Source organism: Euprymna scolopes, chromosome 29 (genome assembly GCF_053919585.1).
Source record: "Euprymna scolopes isolate OS-2025 chromosome 29, ASM5391958v1, whole genome shotgun sequence".
Lineage (NCBI taxonomy): Eukaryota > Metazoa > Mollusca > Cephalopoda > Sepiida > Sepiolidae > Euprymna > Euprymna scolopes.
Window position 1 is genome coordinate 84505886 of NC_136510.1, and position 16773 is coordinate 84522658.

General features: G+C 33.1%; 1 protein-coding gene across 1 annotated transcript in view; it reads right to left on the bottom strand.

The window, feature by feature from the left end:
• Positions 1-16773, bottom strand: part of LOC145252758 (uncharacterized) — a 37414-nt gene that overhangs the window by 17029 nt on the left and 3612 nt on the right. Inside the window, exons 2-3 of the mRNA XM_080112641.1 lie at positions 11882-11989; positions 4762-4848 (exon numbers count right to left, since the gene is read on the bottom strand). Of these exons, the coding sequence (XP_079968767.1) occupies positions 4762-4848; positions 11882-11989 (195 nt within the window). The remainder of the gene's footprint in view (positions 1-4761; positions 4849-11881; positions 11990-16773) is intronic.

Here is a 16773-nt window from a genome sequence, read left to right on the forward strand (position 1 = left end):
AAACATGAACTGGAACAAATACAGTGAGGACATTAACAAGGCTGCTGCAAATATCAGAAATATTTATGCGTCTTTTGTTCATTTTTGTTTAGAACTAAGTTTTCCATGACTCGTCTTAATGATGAAAGTATAAATTGATTTTAAATTATCAGTAAAACTAAAATTCATGGATAACTTCAACAAGTGCAATTTTATGTTTGCAAAAATATATGTAATATTTCATGGGTTTTTACAGTAATCCGACCCCCCACCCCCCCACACACACACACTCCAAAGAAAACAATTCTATATTTAGAAATTTAAAATGAATCGAAATTGGAATCGGTAATTGTATCGGAATCGGGAAAAAAAATTGGAATCGTCCTGTAATATGGTCATTACTTTTTAATTGTGTTGTTGCATTTCAATCCTCTCAGACCCGCCCATTGTCTGGTACTCCGTCGCAAAAGGAGCAAAGAAATAAATAGGAAAGAAATAAAAATCCGACTCAGAATTTTAAGTGCAAATGAAATGCATTTATCTGTGGTTCTTCTAAAACAACGCATTTCATTATCTTTTAAAAGTCTTTGTCCCCGCTACCTGACGCCGACTGTTAGCCACTGCTTTCGCGCCCTCATATTCACACGTCCGGCAAGTGTGCAACCCGTTTCTCTTTACGATTGCGTAATGTATCTTTTGTCTTTTTCTTGTGACATAAGCTCAAGCACACTTGCTAATTTGCAATAGCTAACAGCTGCTTCTGCTAATATTTTTGCCAGCCAGTTACCTTTCGGCTGCTGCTGATTTTCTCACATGCGCCCATACGCACTCCATTAGTCTCATGACTTATGGAGGGAGTTAAATTTTGCGATTTATGATTTACAACATTTATTGTTACCACACACAAAGAATACAAGATTTTTTTCTTATTTCATGAAGTTTTAAAAATTTGTCTTTTTTTATCAGAGGAAAACGGTTAGCAAAAGGAATATTGGTGCTTATGCACTTATTGAACCGTGTTATTTTTAAAACTGTATTTTAAAATTAAATTAAAGTTTTACGATATCTTTTTTTTTATAAAATTATTAGATGAAAGTACAGAATAGTTACAAAACACCCTCATCTCCCTATGTTAAGAATAGCTTTCTAAATAATTACGTTATTATTTCAGCATGGTTCAATAAGTGCATAAGTACCGGAATGTTATATAGCCTAGCTATATGTTTGCTGATTAGCACAAAAATTGAAAGATTTAAAGTTTGAAAATAGAAATTTTTGCATCTCTTTCTTTTACTTTTTTTTTTTTTAATTTTCTTATCAGTTTGGTGTATAGGTAGGAATTGGGTCATCCTATCGGATGCCAAACATTCACCTGCTATCTCATATATTCAACCGAGAGATCTTTTTAAGATTCTAACCATTCCTTTAAGTGCAATTGTTTGAATCTCTCTTGCACTTGGTTCACCGAGTATATTTGCCACATAGTTTTTGAATATCTTTTTCATGAGTCTAGTTGCTCCTATAATTTATGGGATGATTATAGAAACAACTGAACTCATGAAAAAGAATTTGCATCTGTATATATTTCTATATAATCTTTAGAGTCTTATGAGAATATATCTATGGCAAGTAAGCTATGTAGAAATGTACCTGTTACATTCAAACAGGAAATCTTCAATAAGTTGATTTATACAGGGTGGAACGATAAAATTGTCGTCATAAAAAAGATGACATGATTCCATTTCTGTTTGATGAAAACCGGTTTTCTTTCTTTGATCATCTACTAGTTTGCCAGTTGTGTACAAATCCCAAGAGCAATAAGAGCCTTCTATCATGTATGAAAGTGATCGGAGATGCGCCACTGTACAACTCATGCTCTCTACTGATCCAAGTTATGACAACAGGACCATTGCCAGCACCCTCAAAATGCATCACTGGATTGCCACTAATAACAGGGGCGTGCCCAGGGTGATGAAAACAAAGTTTCCGACCACGGTTATGGTCTTTGGTGTAGTTTCAAGTGAGGGCCACATCATGCCACCTCACATCTTTGAAATCGGCTTGAAAGTCAACACCAAAGTGTACCTGGATGTGTTGAAGAGTGTGGTGATCCCCTAGTGCAATCAGGTGGCTGCTGGAGACCATGAGTGTGGCAGCAGGACTTGATGCCGGCCCACTAGATCCAGACTTGGCTTCAGAAGGAGTGCTACAACTTTGTACCCTTCTCTCACTGGCCCCACCCTCTTCTCCCAACCTGAATTTTTTTTTTTACAAAGGGGTCGCCACTTATCAAGGCCTGGAGGCTACTCGAGGATAAGGGTTATTGAGTGTACAGTAGTCAATGGATAATTTCTTAGTAATCGTTAGTAGTAGAAATTTCGTAAATTGGATTATTCAATGGGACGGTTCAATAAGAATTTGTTTACATTGGACTTGAAGACAACTAAATTGTAGTCAGCTGGAAAACAGACTAATAGAAGAGAGTTCCATAGGCGTGCAGTTCTGAGAAAGAAGCTCTGTTCATGGAATCTATGTTTCGGTTTAGTCATATGTCAAGAACATCACCAACATGACCTCCCACAACATCAAAGCCAGCCTGATTGCTGCCATCCGTCGGCACTTGTGAAAAAGGCATGCTTCCAATTCTGGACTCGTATCGAGGCGGTGACTGAGGCTGAAGGTGGCTACATTGAATAGATGTCAGCTCTACTACATAATCAAGTTCCATGATTTGATTTTTTTTTTCAATAAAAGTTTTAAAATAAAGCTGTAGTGTTGTTTTCTTTAGAGTGACAAATTTATTGTTCCCCTTGTATATTGGTATAAAGGTATCTATTATTTATATGTTATATTTATATTGTATATTGGTATAAAGGTATCTATATTTATGTTTAAGAAAGATGATTAGGTGAAGGGGTTCTCTCATTATCATCTTTAAAGTGATTTCATCTTCCTTGTTCACCTTTTTTCCAATTTGTTTTTTTTTTTTTGTTTTTGTTTTTGTTTTTTTTTGAATAGTGTGCTTGTTTTTTTTATTAAAACAGATTGTCTCTGGAAAGCAACCTATAAAACCAAAAACAATATTTTTGTTAAGGGTTGCGAAACATGTTTAAGGCGAAAAGGGGGAAAATACAGGCATTCTCCGAAATTAAGAAAAAAAAGAAAAGAAATTAAAAACCTATGATTATGGATGGAGTCTTTCTTAATAGTAGTAATAATGTACATGTAGACAACACAAGGGTTATGTCTCCCCAAATTGACACTAGAATTTTAAGTTGAAAGACGTTTTAGTTTTAGAAAAGAGAAATGTTGTTCTAAAAAAATGGTAATATCAATCCAGAGAAACTCTGGAATGTAAAAGCTTGCTGACAAAGAATAGAGTTTCTCGTTGGATAGCCAATTCGTAGAAGTCTTGAATTAGAAAAGTTTGCAAGTGAAGAGCAAATTCCTTCTTGTGTGGACAAAAAATTATGTGCAGAAATTCTAAAAGATCCAGCATGTTTTATGGAGTGATTCCGGCTTCTGATTGGTTGATAGCAGAGCGTTATTTCATTTGATTGGTCAATTCCTATAACTCCTGTCTATAAATAGAACCTTCCAATTTTTTGTAATCAACCCCTTTTAATTATACCAAAAAGTTTGGAACAGTCTATATGGATCTGTTGTGTAAAAGCATTGATTAGTAATTAATTCTACATGACAGTTTTCTCAGAGTTGAGGTTTCAATCTTTACTATGGGTGATAATAATTAAGAATGACATAAACTTCTACTCAGTTATGGCTAAGGGAATAAGAATAATCTACCTCCTTGGATTAAATAAAGGGCAAAGTTCAAAAAAGATAGGCTACCCAAATTTGACATAAAGATTCACAAGTTCAAAAAGATATGTCTGAACATGGTCAGAGGTTATATCGACTGAAATGTTGTGAAAATATCAACCAAGATAAGATAGTAGACCGAATAATTCAAACAATTTCTCTTATTACTATTATTTCTCTTCCTCATCATCATCATCATCATCATCAGCCTTCTTCTTCTCCCCTCCCAATCTATATATTAATACGATAGCATGTCTGTTATTTTGTGTGTCACACTTACATCTTTTTTCTTCCGAGTGACTGTCATTTAATTGTTATGACCTTCTATTTCTTGTAATAAATAATTTTACTCAGAATTCTTCATAAGTTTTGGTTTCAGTTTCGATTATAGCTGAAGGAACTCAAGTTATGTATTCTTTTTATAAATAATTTTACCAAGAATTCTTCATAAGTTTTGGTTTCGGTTTCAATTCAAGCTGATGCACCCAAGTCATATGAATATATTTTTTTTATTTTTGAAATCACAACTTTATAAAATATAAGAATCAATGGAAAATTGACTCTATAATAATATGTATGAAATCTGCATAAATTAAAATATCATATTTAAGCATATTTTACGACCGAGCTATGCCAGGCATCCCTGCTAGCTTTGATTGCAGTTTTAACAAAAGAACTACAATAATATCAGAGAGTCTCCATATACACTGAACATCTACAGAATGCCAACATCAATATATTACATATGAAAGAGTCTGCTGTGGAATTTCCACAGGTCCCACTAGTAAGGTCTGTCTTCTCGTTCTGCTTGATTCTTTTCTTTTCCTTTTTTCCTTCCCTTTTTCCCTCCATTTTTAAACTGCTGCTCACATACAAATCTCAGACCAAATTTTTTCCCAGCAATAATTACTCATCTGTATTTTTTATTACCATGCACTAAGTTTTTGGTAAAAGAATTCCTACCCAAGTGGTATTAATGTCAAAATCCTTGGCTTCCATGATTTCTTCCAGACGGTCAATGTTCCCAGACCTAATCACACCTGGAATTTCCTGTAAGAGAAAATACAATAAAATTCTTTAAATAAAATTTTTTAATTTTTTTTATTTTAAATTAGTGTTATAGTGTTAAGTTGATCTACCTATTTTGGAAATGAATGGCCTTACCGAGACACAGTAAATTCAGTTATGACTAAGCATTGTGGTATTTATTGTTAGTAGTTATGGTCACAGAATCAAACGCATACTTTTTGAAACATACTTTTGTTAATTATATCACTGTGTTTGTTATGATTATTACTGACCCTTCAAGGCGATCAACAGTTAGATTTTAACTTTTAGTGTTATGGATGGCCTTGATAACCTATAATTTTTCCTCTCTTTCTCCTCACATTAGTCCAGTCTAAATATAATTCCTATATGCATTTAGTTATGAAACTCAAACTTTCATAATTACAAATGGCCTAAAAGAATTATATCATTTACTCCATCTCTCCTCACATTAACCAGTCGATTCTCTCTCTCTCTCTCTCTCTCTCTCTCTCTCTCTCTCTCTCTCTCTCTCTTCTAACCTGGAGCACATGGTGCAGTGAGGAAAAAAATGGTTGGTTAATTTTAACACCTATAAAAACAAGGTTCTCTCCTTTCATCATCAATGCTCAGATCCTTTTTTTGCACCCATTAAAGTGAATAGCTCTCTTCTTAAGGAAGCCTCTTACTTTGATAAGCTCCAAGGACTAACTTTCATTCTGGATCTGAAATGGAAGTCTTACATCAAATCTGTTGCCAAGGTTGCTGGAAAAATGGTGGGATCATTCTATGACTCCAGAAAGTACCTGACTCCTGACGAAATCCTTTATCTGTATGGATGTTGGATACGTCGTTCTAAGATGGAATATTGCTGCCACATCTGTTTAGAGCATTTTTTTCTACTTTGGTAAAAACAGACATTGCAACAGAGTGGGAAAGGGGATCTTTTCTCTACTCCACAATCCTTGGACTAAAGAGAACACTTCCTAAAGCGATTATCGAACCAATGAAAACACTTTCCAAACGATTGTTGAACGAATGAGAACACTTTCCAAACGATTATCAAACCAATGATAACACTTCCCAAATGATCATCGAACCAATGATAACACTTCCTAAGCGATTGTTGAACCAATGTGAATACTTCTCAAGTAATAGTTGAACCAATTAAATCGCTTCACAAACAAGTTTTGAACCAATGCAAACGCTTCTCGAATGATTGCTGGACCAATGAGAACAGTTCCCTGGTGCTTGTTAGACCAATGGAAATGTTTTCTGCATGATTTCATCAACCATATTTTGTAATCTCCCAAGTGAGATAACGATTTGTCAACCAGGTAAAAGTTTCAGTCTGACACACCAACATGATGATTATGCGATTATTGAGACAACTTAGAAAGTTTCAAAGGTCAAAAATCTAATAACTATGTTACACAGTAATTGACACTAGAAAATATCCAAGTGTTTACAATGCAATAAAAGGGAAAAATTGTAAATCAATACTCTCGTTGTTTGATTACTTTTTGAGTGCATGTCATTGTAGAAAATATAAATAGTGAATGAGATTTGATATACATACTAGAATGCCGCCCGGCATTGCCCGGTCATAAAATATGCTTAAAAATGATATTTTAATTCATGCAAATTTCGTATTTATTATTATAGAGCTAATTCTTTATCGATTATTATATTGTACCTAATATATAGTAGTGAGATCAAAACTAAAATAATATATATGACTTGACTGCCATCAGCTAGAATCAAAACCAAAACATACAACTCACCACCCTCATTCCTTAGCCTCTGAGCCACAGTCATATACATATATAATCACATGAAAGAGCACAATGATACAAGGTCCGTTGCTGTTGGTTTCATCCAAACCAATGACGGTCATCAGATCATGTCTGTTTGAGGGTGTGCAAGTCGCTGGCAAGACTGAAGAGTCACCTTCGGACACATGGATGTTCAGTGACTGAGGGAATGGCACTTGTCTGACAAGACGTTGCAATCATCATCATATATATATATATATATATATATATATATATATATATAATCAAAGTAAAGCAACGTTGAGCCTAGTACCAGATCAGGTGACCCTTTGGGATTCCAGGTACTGTATATGCTCTCCATTTATCTCAGCATTGTTTCCAGTCGTCCTGAACCTCCACTGCCATCTGAGTTTTCTAATTTCAAATAATATGTATATAAATATATTAACAGGTATTAGAGAGGCATTGAAAGGAATACACATATACGCACATGTGCATAAAGGTATGCATATATATCCATATATATATATGTATATACAGACATGTGGATACCAAGCAAATGAGGCAATCAATTGGGAATACAAGATAAAAGAGGTAAATAGATAAAGGTATTATTCAAAACTGTAAGCTATTACAGATTAAGAATATAATAATGTAAGATATGTAGCTAATAATAATATAAAAAGAAGATTAAAACTAAAAGGAGTAGCATGGTATGTTCTTAGGTTTTTCAATTATTTTTAGTTTATAGGGTAGTATTTAGGTTGCTGGGGAGATGTGTTTTATTATGTCTACAATTAATAGAGGTTTCATGCTTTTGATTGAGTAGGTTATCCCTATCCTTAAATCTCGTAATATATAATTTCTCATCAAGACATAAATAGCTGGGTGAGTTTAAAGATGAGCAAGTTCTAGCTTTCTTCAGGATATTCCACTTTACAATTTGTGTTAAATTTTGCTCAACCAACTCATCTGTATATCTATAAAAGGGAGACTGTGTGTGTTAAGACACTTCTTAATCTATATACTCAACGGATTTTTTCTATGGATTGGAAATTTAGTATATAGGATATTCAGATATATGAAAAACTTTTTAATTAGTTTTAATCCGGAAAATGGGGCTTCTAAGAGGTCAAAATTGAAAAATTGGTATGTGGGGATTGTTAGCTTTTTATCTGTTTGCAAACTGTTCCACAAATGCACATGCATGAATGGTTCACATGACAGATTAATAATGTTAAAAATAAGTAGGTTTAAAAACATTTTTTACTGACGTGTCAAGCTGGCCTAATGGTTATCGTGATTGGCTTACTGTTTTTACATTTTGGTTTCGATCTCAGCCTGAGTATTTTCTTTTTTCTTTTTTACTTATAAGGAGTGAACTGTTTAGAAAAACATAATTCTTGCATTCACATGTCTCAGTTTCCATATAAATTAAAATATAATATTAATGCATATTTTATGACTGGACAATGCTGAGCAGCCTGCTAGTTATAGTGTATAGAAAGTGATGTTTTTCTTTTATAGTTAGGATTCTCGAAAGAACATTTGCGACTGGTGATTCTTTCCTTGAAAGTGTTGTCAGCTATGCCAATATAATATTTATTAATATCTGGGTTTTCTTTGGTGAATATTGTGGCTTTCTATACTATAGATGTTACTAAACAATTTCCTTTGAGTGGGCATTCAAATTTATTCATACAACTACATGATTTACTTAATTTATTTGTGTTCAATCCATTGATATTATTCAAAATTTTCTTATTGTGGTTTCAATTATTTTTTCCAGATTGTCACTACAACTATAGCTCATTTTTACTGTATTTTTATTGAAGATTTCATGTAGAATATTATCAAGGTTGAAATGTAACTTGATGAGATTCAGAATTTTTTTTTCCTAAATTGGTTTTGACCATTAAATTGAAAGGGGTGTATGCCATATAATTTTTTTTATGTTATAGTACAAGATCTAGGCTGGATATATTCCAGTTGTGTGCTTTTATATCCACTATCATTTAAAGAGATTTTTGTTGGAGTTAAAAATGTTTATGTTAGAAGAATTATTACTAATCATTTTGCTGATTGATTTTTTTTTTTTTTTTTTTTTTAATTACATTTTCACCCCAAACAAGGCACATTGCCACTTTGGTGTAGAGGGCTACTATCAGGGGCAGCAACTGCTGGGGCACTATGTTGGTATTTGGGCAGCAAGATGTCGGTTAACGTTACACTTGAACTTCTGCATGTCAGTACAGTTAGGGAAGCAGCGACCTGGAATGGAATTCCAGAGTCTATGGGTTCTGGGGAAGAAACTACTGGAGTAGAAAGATCTTTTACATCTAGGGATCTCTACTGTGTGGGGGTGGGATTTAGCTGCCTGATTTGTGGATATGTTTTATTATGGATTTCGGGTGATTGAAAATTAGATTTATATAAATTAGGTTCGTATTATCTTTTTTGTTCATTTTTTTTTAAACATAAGAAGTTAATTTCTTATTTTGGGCCGTTAGAATCTTTTATAACAATGAGTCCATCATCTCTATAAAGTCCAATTTTAACATAGTGCATTGGAAAATATCGGCAGTAGTGAAAGATGGCTTATGAAGAGATTAGCAGTAGCAGCAGTAGCCAAAAAATGTGCATATGCAAATTAGAAAGTGTGCAAGAGAAGAAAGCGTGCGATTAAAAAAGATGGACGCATAAGAAATGGCTGTCTACAGCCGGCATGTAGTGGAGCAGAAGTGAGAGACTTTTAAGCTGGTGTCGAGACGCGGAGAAAAAAATAGTAATAAACGACTTGTGTTAAAAAAGAAAGAAAAGCCGGGTCGGATTTATTTTTGTTTCTTTCTTTCTTTTTTGACAGTGCCAGATGGCATTAGGCTCCAAGAGAGGTTTGAATTGTAACTAAACATGACGGCCATATTACACAATATTTTCGACTTCGATGTTAGGTTATACAAAATATAGAGACCCATCAAGTCAGTCATCTTTGCCGAATTCAAGGCCCATAGATACATCAAATAGGCTGACTTGATCTTTTTTAGCACACTGTTTGTTTTTGCTTACACATACATACAGTTGAAGAGAACAATTTTAATAACATCTATAATATAAAGCTGAACGTCTGTGTGTGTGTCTGGTCATGAATAGGCTCCTATATGGTTGACTATTATAGGAAACTGATTACATATAACGATAGAAGATGTATCGAGACACAGGAATGGGTATGTTTGATTTGGCATAATGATGATTCATTAAAATTGTGGAGTCTGCGTACGCACATGGTCCACAAAGTATGGAAATAAAAAATTTTAAAATAAAAATAAAACATTTACAAGTGTTTTTGATATAGATGTACATAATAATACTTTGATAAGTATGTTTTAACTTAAATAGGGATGGTATAATAAAATTGTGGGGTCTGCGTTCGCGCCTAGCCTCCATAGAATGGAAATAAGCACAAGCTTTAATAAGGACTTTTTATATCTATCTGCATAAGTATACTTTGATCATTATGTTTCAGTTTGAAGAAATATGGTATAATAAAATTATAGGGTGTTCATTCGCGCATGACCTCCATAAAATGGAAATATGTCACAAATTTTAACAAGGTTTTTTAATATAGATCCACAGAATATTGTGATAAGTGTTTCAGTGTGAACAGGTATGGTATAATAAATTATGGGGTTTATCTATTTTATTTTTACTTTCATCATATTTTGCTTTGGTTTTGATACCCTCAAATTCGAAGCTATCTCTTTACAACCCTTCCTTTTCATAACCTATCATACTTTCATAAATCAGAGTCCATTTTCTGTAGGCTGTTTTTGAACCCAGTCAACGACGGTTACTTTTGCTAGTAAAATATATTATTGATTTAAACTTCCAGTAAAATTAAAATCTATAGATCACCCCTCCCACAAATGTTTTTACGTTTGAGAAAATATATGTGCATTTAACATCTGTTTTTAAGGTAATCTAGACAAAATAACCATTTTATACTTAAATATTTAGAGATTTATAAAAAAATCGGAATCGGTAATTGTATCAAAATTGAGAATTTAGTACAGAATCAGTAATTGTATCAGATTCAGAAAAAATATTGGAATCATTCCATCACTAATATATATATATATATATATATATATATATATATATATATATATATATATATGTGTAATATCTTATATATATAGTAATCCACATGCAGTACTGTTTCGCTGTATCACAGCTCATCAGTGCAGCAAGACCAGCACTTTTCCCTAGCCAGGGGTTGAACCTACACCTATCGTTGATAATCGCCAGTTCTAACCTCCAGTTCATGGGATCAGTGCTCGCAAATGACCTCAAATGTGCATTTAAATAGACACTTGCCCACTATTTTTACAGTGCTCGAGCTGCTTGTTTATTTACAAACAAACAAACTGAGCGGTTGAGATACATTTATGACAGTGCTCTACCCAAGGAGTGGGTGTGTGTGTGTGTGTGTGTGTGTATATATATATATATATATATATATATATATATATATATATATATATATATATATACTAGAAGAGTACTAATTTCAGGACGAGTAAAGATAAGTTCCCAAACAGAATAGTTTTTCCCCACTTTTATGATTTAAATGAAGATATAATGATACTAAACTTTATGCCGAATCCTTATTTCAATTTGGATTTTGATTCTAGAAAATGACTAAAATTTAAGGCTTATGCTTAAGTAATTTTAAGAAGGAATTGAAATTCAGATAATCTTATTACTTCAGCATATTAATTATGGATCAAATTCAATGCAAATCTGAAATATTTGAATTTTCCAATGGTGGCAAAGTGTTTGATGACACAAAATGTAAGGGTTAAGCTTAAGTAATCTTAACACAGCTTAATTAGCTTGGGTGTGCGACGTTCAAGTCCAGTTCATTTATAACAGTTTAAGCTACTGAATTAAAAAAAAAAAAACGCCTCCATTCAGTCTTGAAAGACAATGGATATTCCCTGTAAGGATAGCTGCACATGTAATTGTGGGGCAAGAGTTGCATAATATCCAAACCACACCCCCTCCTGAATCGGCATTGCTTGAGTCCAGTGCCAAGGAGAAGTCCAGGACAATTGGAAACAATGCCAAAATAAACGGAAAACACATACAGCACCTGGTATTCCCAAATAGTCACCCATTTTAGTACTGACCAGGCTGATCTAAAGAGAACTGCTGTATCAACGATGATTATGCCCTACTCCTGGATAACTTTGCCGTTCATAGATAAAAATGGTTATAAATACCTTTTTCCAATTAAAAGCAATTTCCGATTCTTCATCCGAAGTTTTGTCAGTGGTGAAATTTTCTGATGTTTCTTTCTCTTTTTTATTTGATTCATCAAGGATATTTTCCTGGCAGAAAAAAAAAATCGGTTGTACGGATTTACTGTAGTCTAAATTGAAACGAAATTAAACTGAAATAAAACAAACGCTTTCATTATTCCAGAAATATTTTTTTTTTATATAGATACCATATATTTCAGTGTATAAGATGACCGTCAAATAAGACAAGTCACAAAATTGGAGCAAATTTTCATAAATTTATCATATATATATATATATATATATATATATATATATATATATGACTTTTATATCGGTTGTATAAGATGACCCCCAATTTTTAAAGATTATTTTTTTTAACTTTAAGGGTCAGCTTATACGCCAAAATATACAGTACTTTAATTTTTTTCTTATTATTTTCATTGAGATATCACAAGTTGTGAATGCAAGAAATTTTTTAAAATGAACATTTTTATAATTCATTCCAACACTTTAGTTCGTTTCAGTCTTCATGCTTTCCAATCCAAGTTTTCATTGCTTATTCTACTATTTTCTGTTTCTAACAGAAGAAAAAAAGTATTAAAGCTGCCAGGTATCCTATTCAGCTAGATGAAGATGAGAAAGGATGAGGTATGGTTGGGGAGGGGGGTGCTGACACTTGGTCAAGGAAAGAGAGATGTTCATGAGATTCTATTCATCGGAGAAATAGTTATCTGTTTCAATGAAAGGAAAATATAAAATCTGATAATAGGATTCTTTGGAACAAGGGATTGTTTTTCTAGTTGGGTTTGGTAAAAATGAATGTTGTCATTTGGGTCCACCTGTTGTATTTAACAAGCCAGTGATAAGTTAGTTGGACAGATAAATAAATAAATTGAACCTAGGGAGAGATATCATCATGAAAGAGAAAGAAGAGGTTCACAAGAAAAGAGAAAATAAAAAGAATATAAAACAATGGGAAAAAGAAAGAAGAGTAATCTTCAAATGACAGAGGGGGGAAGAGGCCAGTTTTATAAAAACGATTGTCTTTTTAGAAATAAGGGTCTTTTACTGGCTGGCCTCGAGACGTGCACATCACCCTTGCTCCGCCTGGGTGGGTGGGGGGTCAGAACTCCCCCCCCCCCCATAAGAGCTAAGTTGAAAAGCTCTTGTTTTTAGCTGGGGAATTAGCCAGATGAACTTAAGTTGTACAACCTGCACCAGAAAGTCATTGAAAACTAGTCTGAAATTGGCAAGTGAAAGAAAGCTATTGGAAAAAGAAACTAATTAAGATTTTATTTTACATCTTAAAGGAAAAGCACCTGTAAGCAGAAACCTAATTGCTTAAATCTAAAGATCTAAACTCTTCCTTTGTACGAGATATATATTGAATTCTTTTTGTTTTGTGAAATAGTTAACTTTGTTATCTGAAAATCATCTGCAGCGTTGTCATTATTGATATCTGAGCTTGTGGAGAACGACCAATTGATTTTTCAGCTCTGCCCTGCACACTGATATTCCAGCTGCAACTGTGAATAGCACCCATCTGCTGACACCAGTACACCTGCAGAAGAAATTCAACCATAGAAGCTGATATCGGACGATTACCCAATAGTACCACAGGTCTTGCCCCCACCTCCCGGACTTGGGGTTGTGCGTGTTGTATGCTCTGAGTATCAGTGCTATTTTCTAGAGGGCCAGAGAGCGCCTGGTTGCATTTTGAGGGATCCACCACTAGACGATTAAAAATGTAGCCCTGCCAGGTTGCATCTATGGTCCTGTGAGCCAGGAGTGATGAACACGACCAGAGATACATCACAAATATGCTCCTGTGGGCCAGGATCCGATGGATATGGCCAGCCCCCAGACGAGGGGGTAGGGTTATAAAGCATCTTTTTCTCCTATTACTACATAAGAATAGATTGATTTTTAACTCAAAAATGTTGTTTATTTAGTAATTAAAAAAGCGAAATAAGACATAATTTTTTTTTCTCGCCTATGCATAACTTTTAGTGCATTATGTTCTCTGGTGTCAGTCTATATGATTGCTAGAAAATGTTCTTGATTATATAATCCAAAACGTAATCTTTCTAACTCTCCAGATTTCAATCTTTTGGGGTGTTGTGGGGCCAAATGTCGCTGGCAATCGACCCTACAACTAAAAGACGAAAAACGACAACAGCAAAGAAGAGATGACAAACGCAACGGGTATATTGCTTATTTTAATAAATGAAAGTAGAATGAACAGGAATGATGGAAGTTCAAAGTTACGACAATACCTGAACATGCAAATATTTTTTCGCAACAATCTCATTCTTTAACTGGGAAACGAAATGTTGAATATAATTTTATTTTCAAGCAAAAACAATAAAAAGAAAATGCGAAAAAATCCCTATTTCTAATTCTAATTAAAAAAAACTTTTTTCTATTTATTTCATTTTTCTTTGTTTTTTTTTCTATTTCTATTATTTATTTTTCTATTTTTATTGATCTATTTTTTTTCTATATTTTATTTATCTATTTTTCTATTTTTTATTTATTTATTTTTTCTATTTTTTATTTATCTATTTTTATTTATCTAGTTTTTCTTTATTTTTCATATTTATTTATATAGTTTTTCTATTTTTATTTATCTATTTTTTCTGTTTTATTTATGAAAAAAAATTTTTTTTAATTTATCTATTTTTTATTTATTTGCTTTTTCCTATTTTTAATCTATTTTTCTATTTTTTATTTATTTATTGTTCTGTTTATTACTTATCTATTTTCTCTATTTTTTCTATTTTTCTTTTTTTTATTTTTATTTTTATTTTTCATTTTCTCTATTTTTCATTCTATTTTTTCTATTTTTAATTTATTTTTCTGTTTTTATTTTTCTATTTTTTGTTTTTATTTTTCATTTTCTCTATTTTCATTCTATTGTTTCTATTTTTAATCTATTTTTCTGTTTTTTATTTATTCATTTTTCTGTTTCTTACTTATCTATTTTCTCTATCTTTTATCTATTTTTTTCTATTTTTATTTTTATTTTTCTATTTCTTATTTTTATTTTTCATTTTTCTATTTTTCATTCTATTTTTTTCTATTTTTTCAACTTGTTCAATTTTTTATTTTTTTTTCTATTTAAAATTTTTTTTTTAATTTTTATCTTTTTTGTTTGAAATGTATTTCCTGAAATTGTGCCTATTTTCCGATGCCAAAAACAATTCCTTTAATTATCTTTTTTTATTATTTAATTTTGTTTAAAACAAAATCTTCCGTTGCTAGTAGTAACAATAAAATAAGAAATATTTATTTATTTTAAACTACCGGTAAAACTAAAAGCTATAGATCCCCCCCCCCCCAAGTGTGTTTTTGTGTTTGAGAAAATGTCTGTACATTTATCAGACGTTTTTATGGTACTAGAGATAAAATAACAACTTTATAGTGTAATATTTAGAGATTTATAAAGAATCAGAATTGTCAGTTGTATTGAAATTGGTAATTTAGTATGGAATCAATAATTTTATCAGAATCAGATGAAATATTGGAATCATCTCATCACTATTACCTACACTCCTGTTGCAATAATTAGTCTTGAAAGCAGTGAATTAGTAGCAACACTAGTTGCTGAAGCGCCGTGGTTGCTATGGAAAACAGTAAAAAAAAATGTCGCTCACCTTCTTATGTTTTTTATGATTTTGAACACCACTAAATTCATAATTTTTGTTTTACTGAACGAAAACTGAAAAAACAATTTTTCAAAATATAGCTGAGAAGGTGATCTATAAACTGTAATAATTGTTTGAAATTTGGTCGAAAAATGAGTGAGCGATGAAGCTTTAAAGCAATTCTAAATGAATGGAAGCGTCGTTGGCAAGTGGTCACTTAACCATATTTTCAAACATGGTGGTGTTTGAGTGATAACTTTATTATATCAGAGTTTGTCTCTGCTTTATCGTTATTTTTATGGAAAGTGTTCGACTGAGCTTCAGTCTATGGTCCCCCCTTACCAAACTTTCACAAGAAACACTCGTCTAGCTGAAAACACTATCAATAATTCCCCCCACTCGTTATCTGTGCCTAAACATAAACGTAGATTCCATGAACAAAGCTTCTTTCTTAGAACTGCACGCCTGTGGAGTTGTCTTCCGTTTTCCTACTTTCCAGCTGACTACAATATGGTTGTCTTCAAGTCTAACGTAAACAAGTTCTTGATGAGCCGTTCCACTTGTTAGAAATTTACTGAATTTCCATTACTAACGATTACTATATTGTCCAATTTCTACTGTACACTCTTTAACCCTTATCCTCGAGTGGCCTCTTGGCCTTGATAAGTGGTGATGCCTATGTAAAAAAAAAAAAAAATCATTCAGATTTATTTTGTAAAGAAACTGAATGGTGGTAGGAGGTCTCAGACCGAGGATGCGAATCCAGCTGGTGTTTGAACTGGCAAGCTATGGGGTTGTCACTAGTGGTTACGGGAAACGTGTGCTGGCTTGAGAAGCTAAACTGCTGGGAATCGGGTGCATCATTGGCAAGTGGTCACTACTGCTTCTACTGGATTCGGACGTTATCAGGGAGGTAGTCTAAACCGTTCTGCATGGATATGACTGCTGCTGCTGAGTTGGGTCGGACCGCTGACAGGCCCAACCTCGCCTTGCGGCAGTCTAGCTCCGACTAACTGTTTGTTGAAAAACCCACTGTATTTATACTTGTCTGGTGGACGTAGTTGTAGATACTGAGGCTTTGCAGCACTGGTCGTCGTTTTTCACTCTTGATTTGTGTTCGTTTTTGAATCTTTAAAGTATTGTAGGGAGTAATCTGTTTGAGGTTTACAGTCGTGTGTCATATCAAATTGAAGCTGGGAAAGTTGTGAATATTATTCTAGCGGG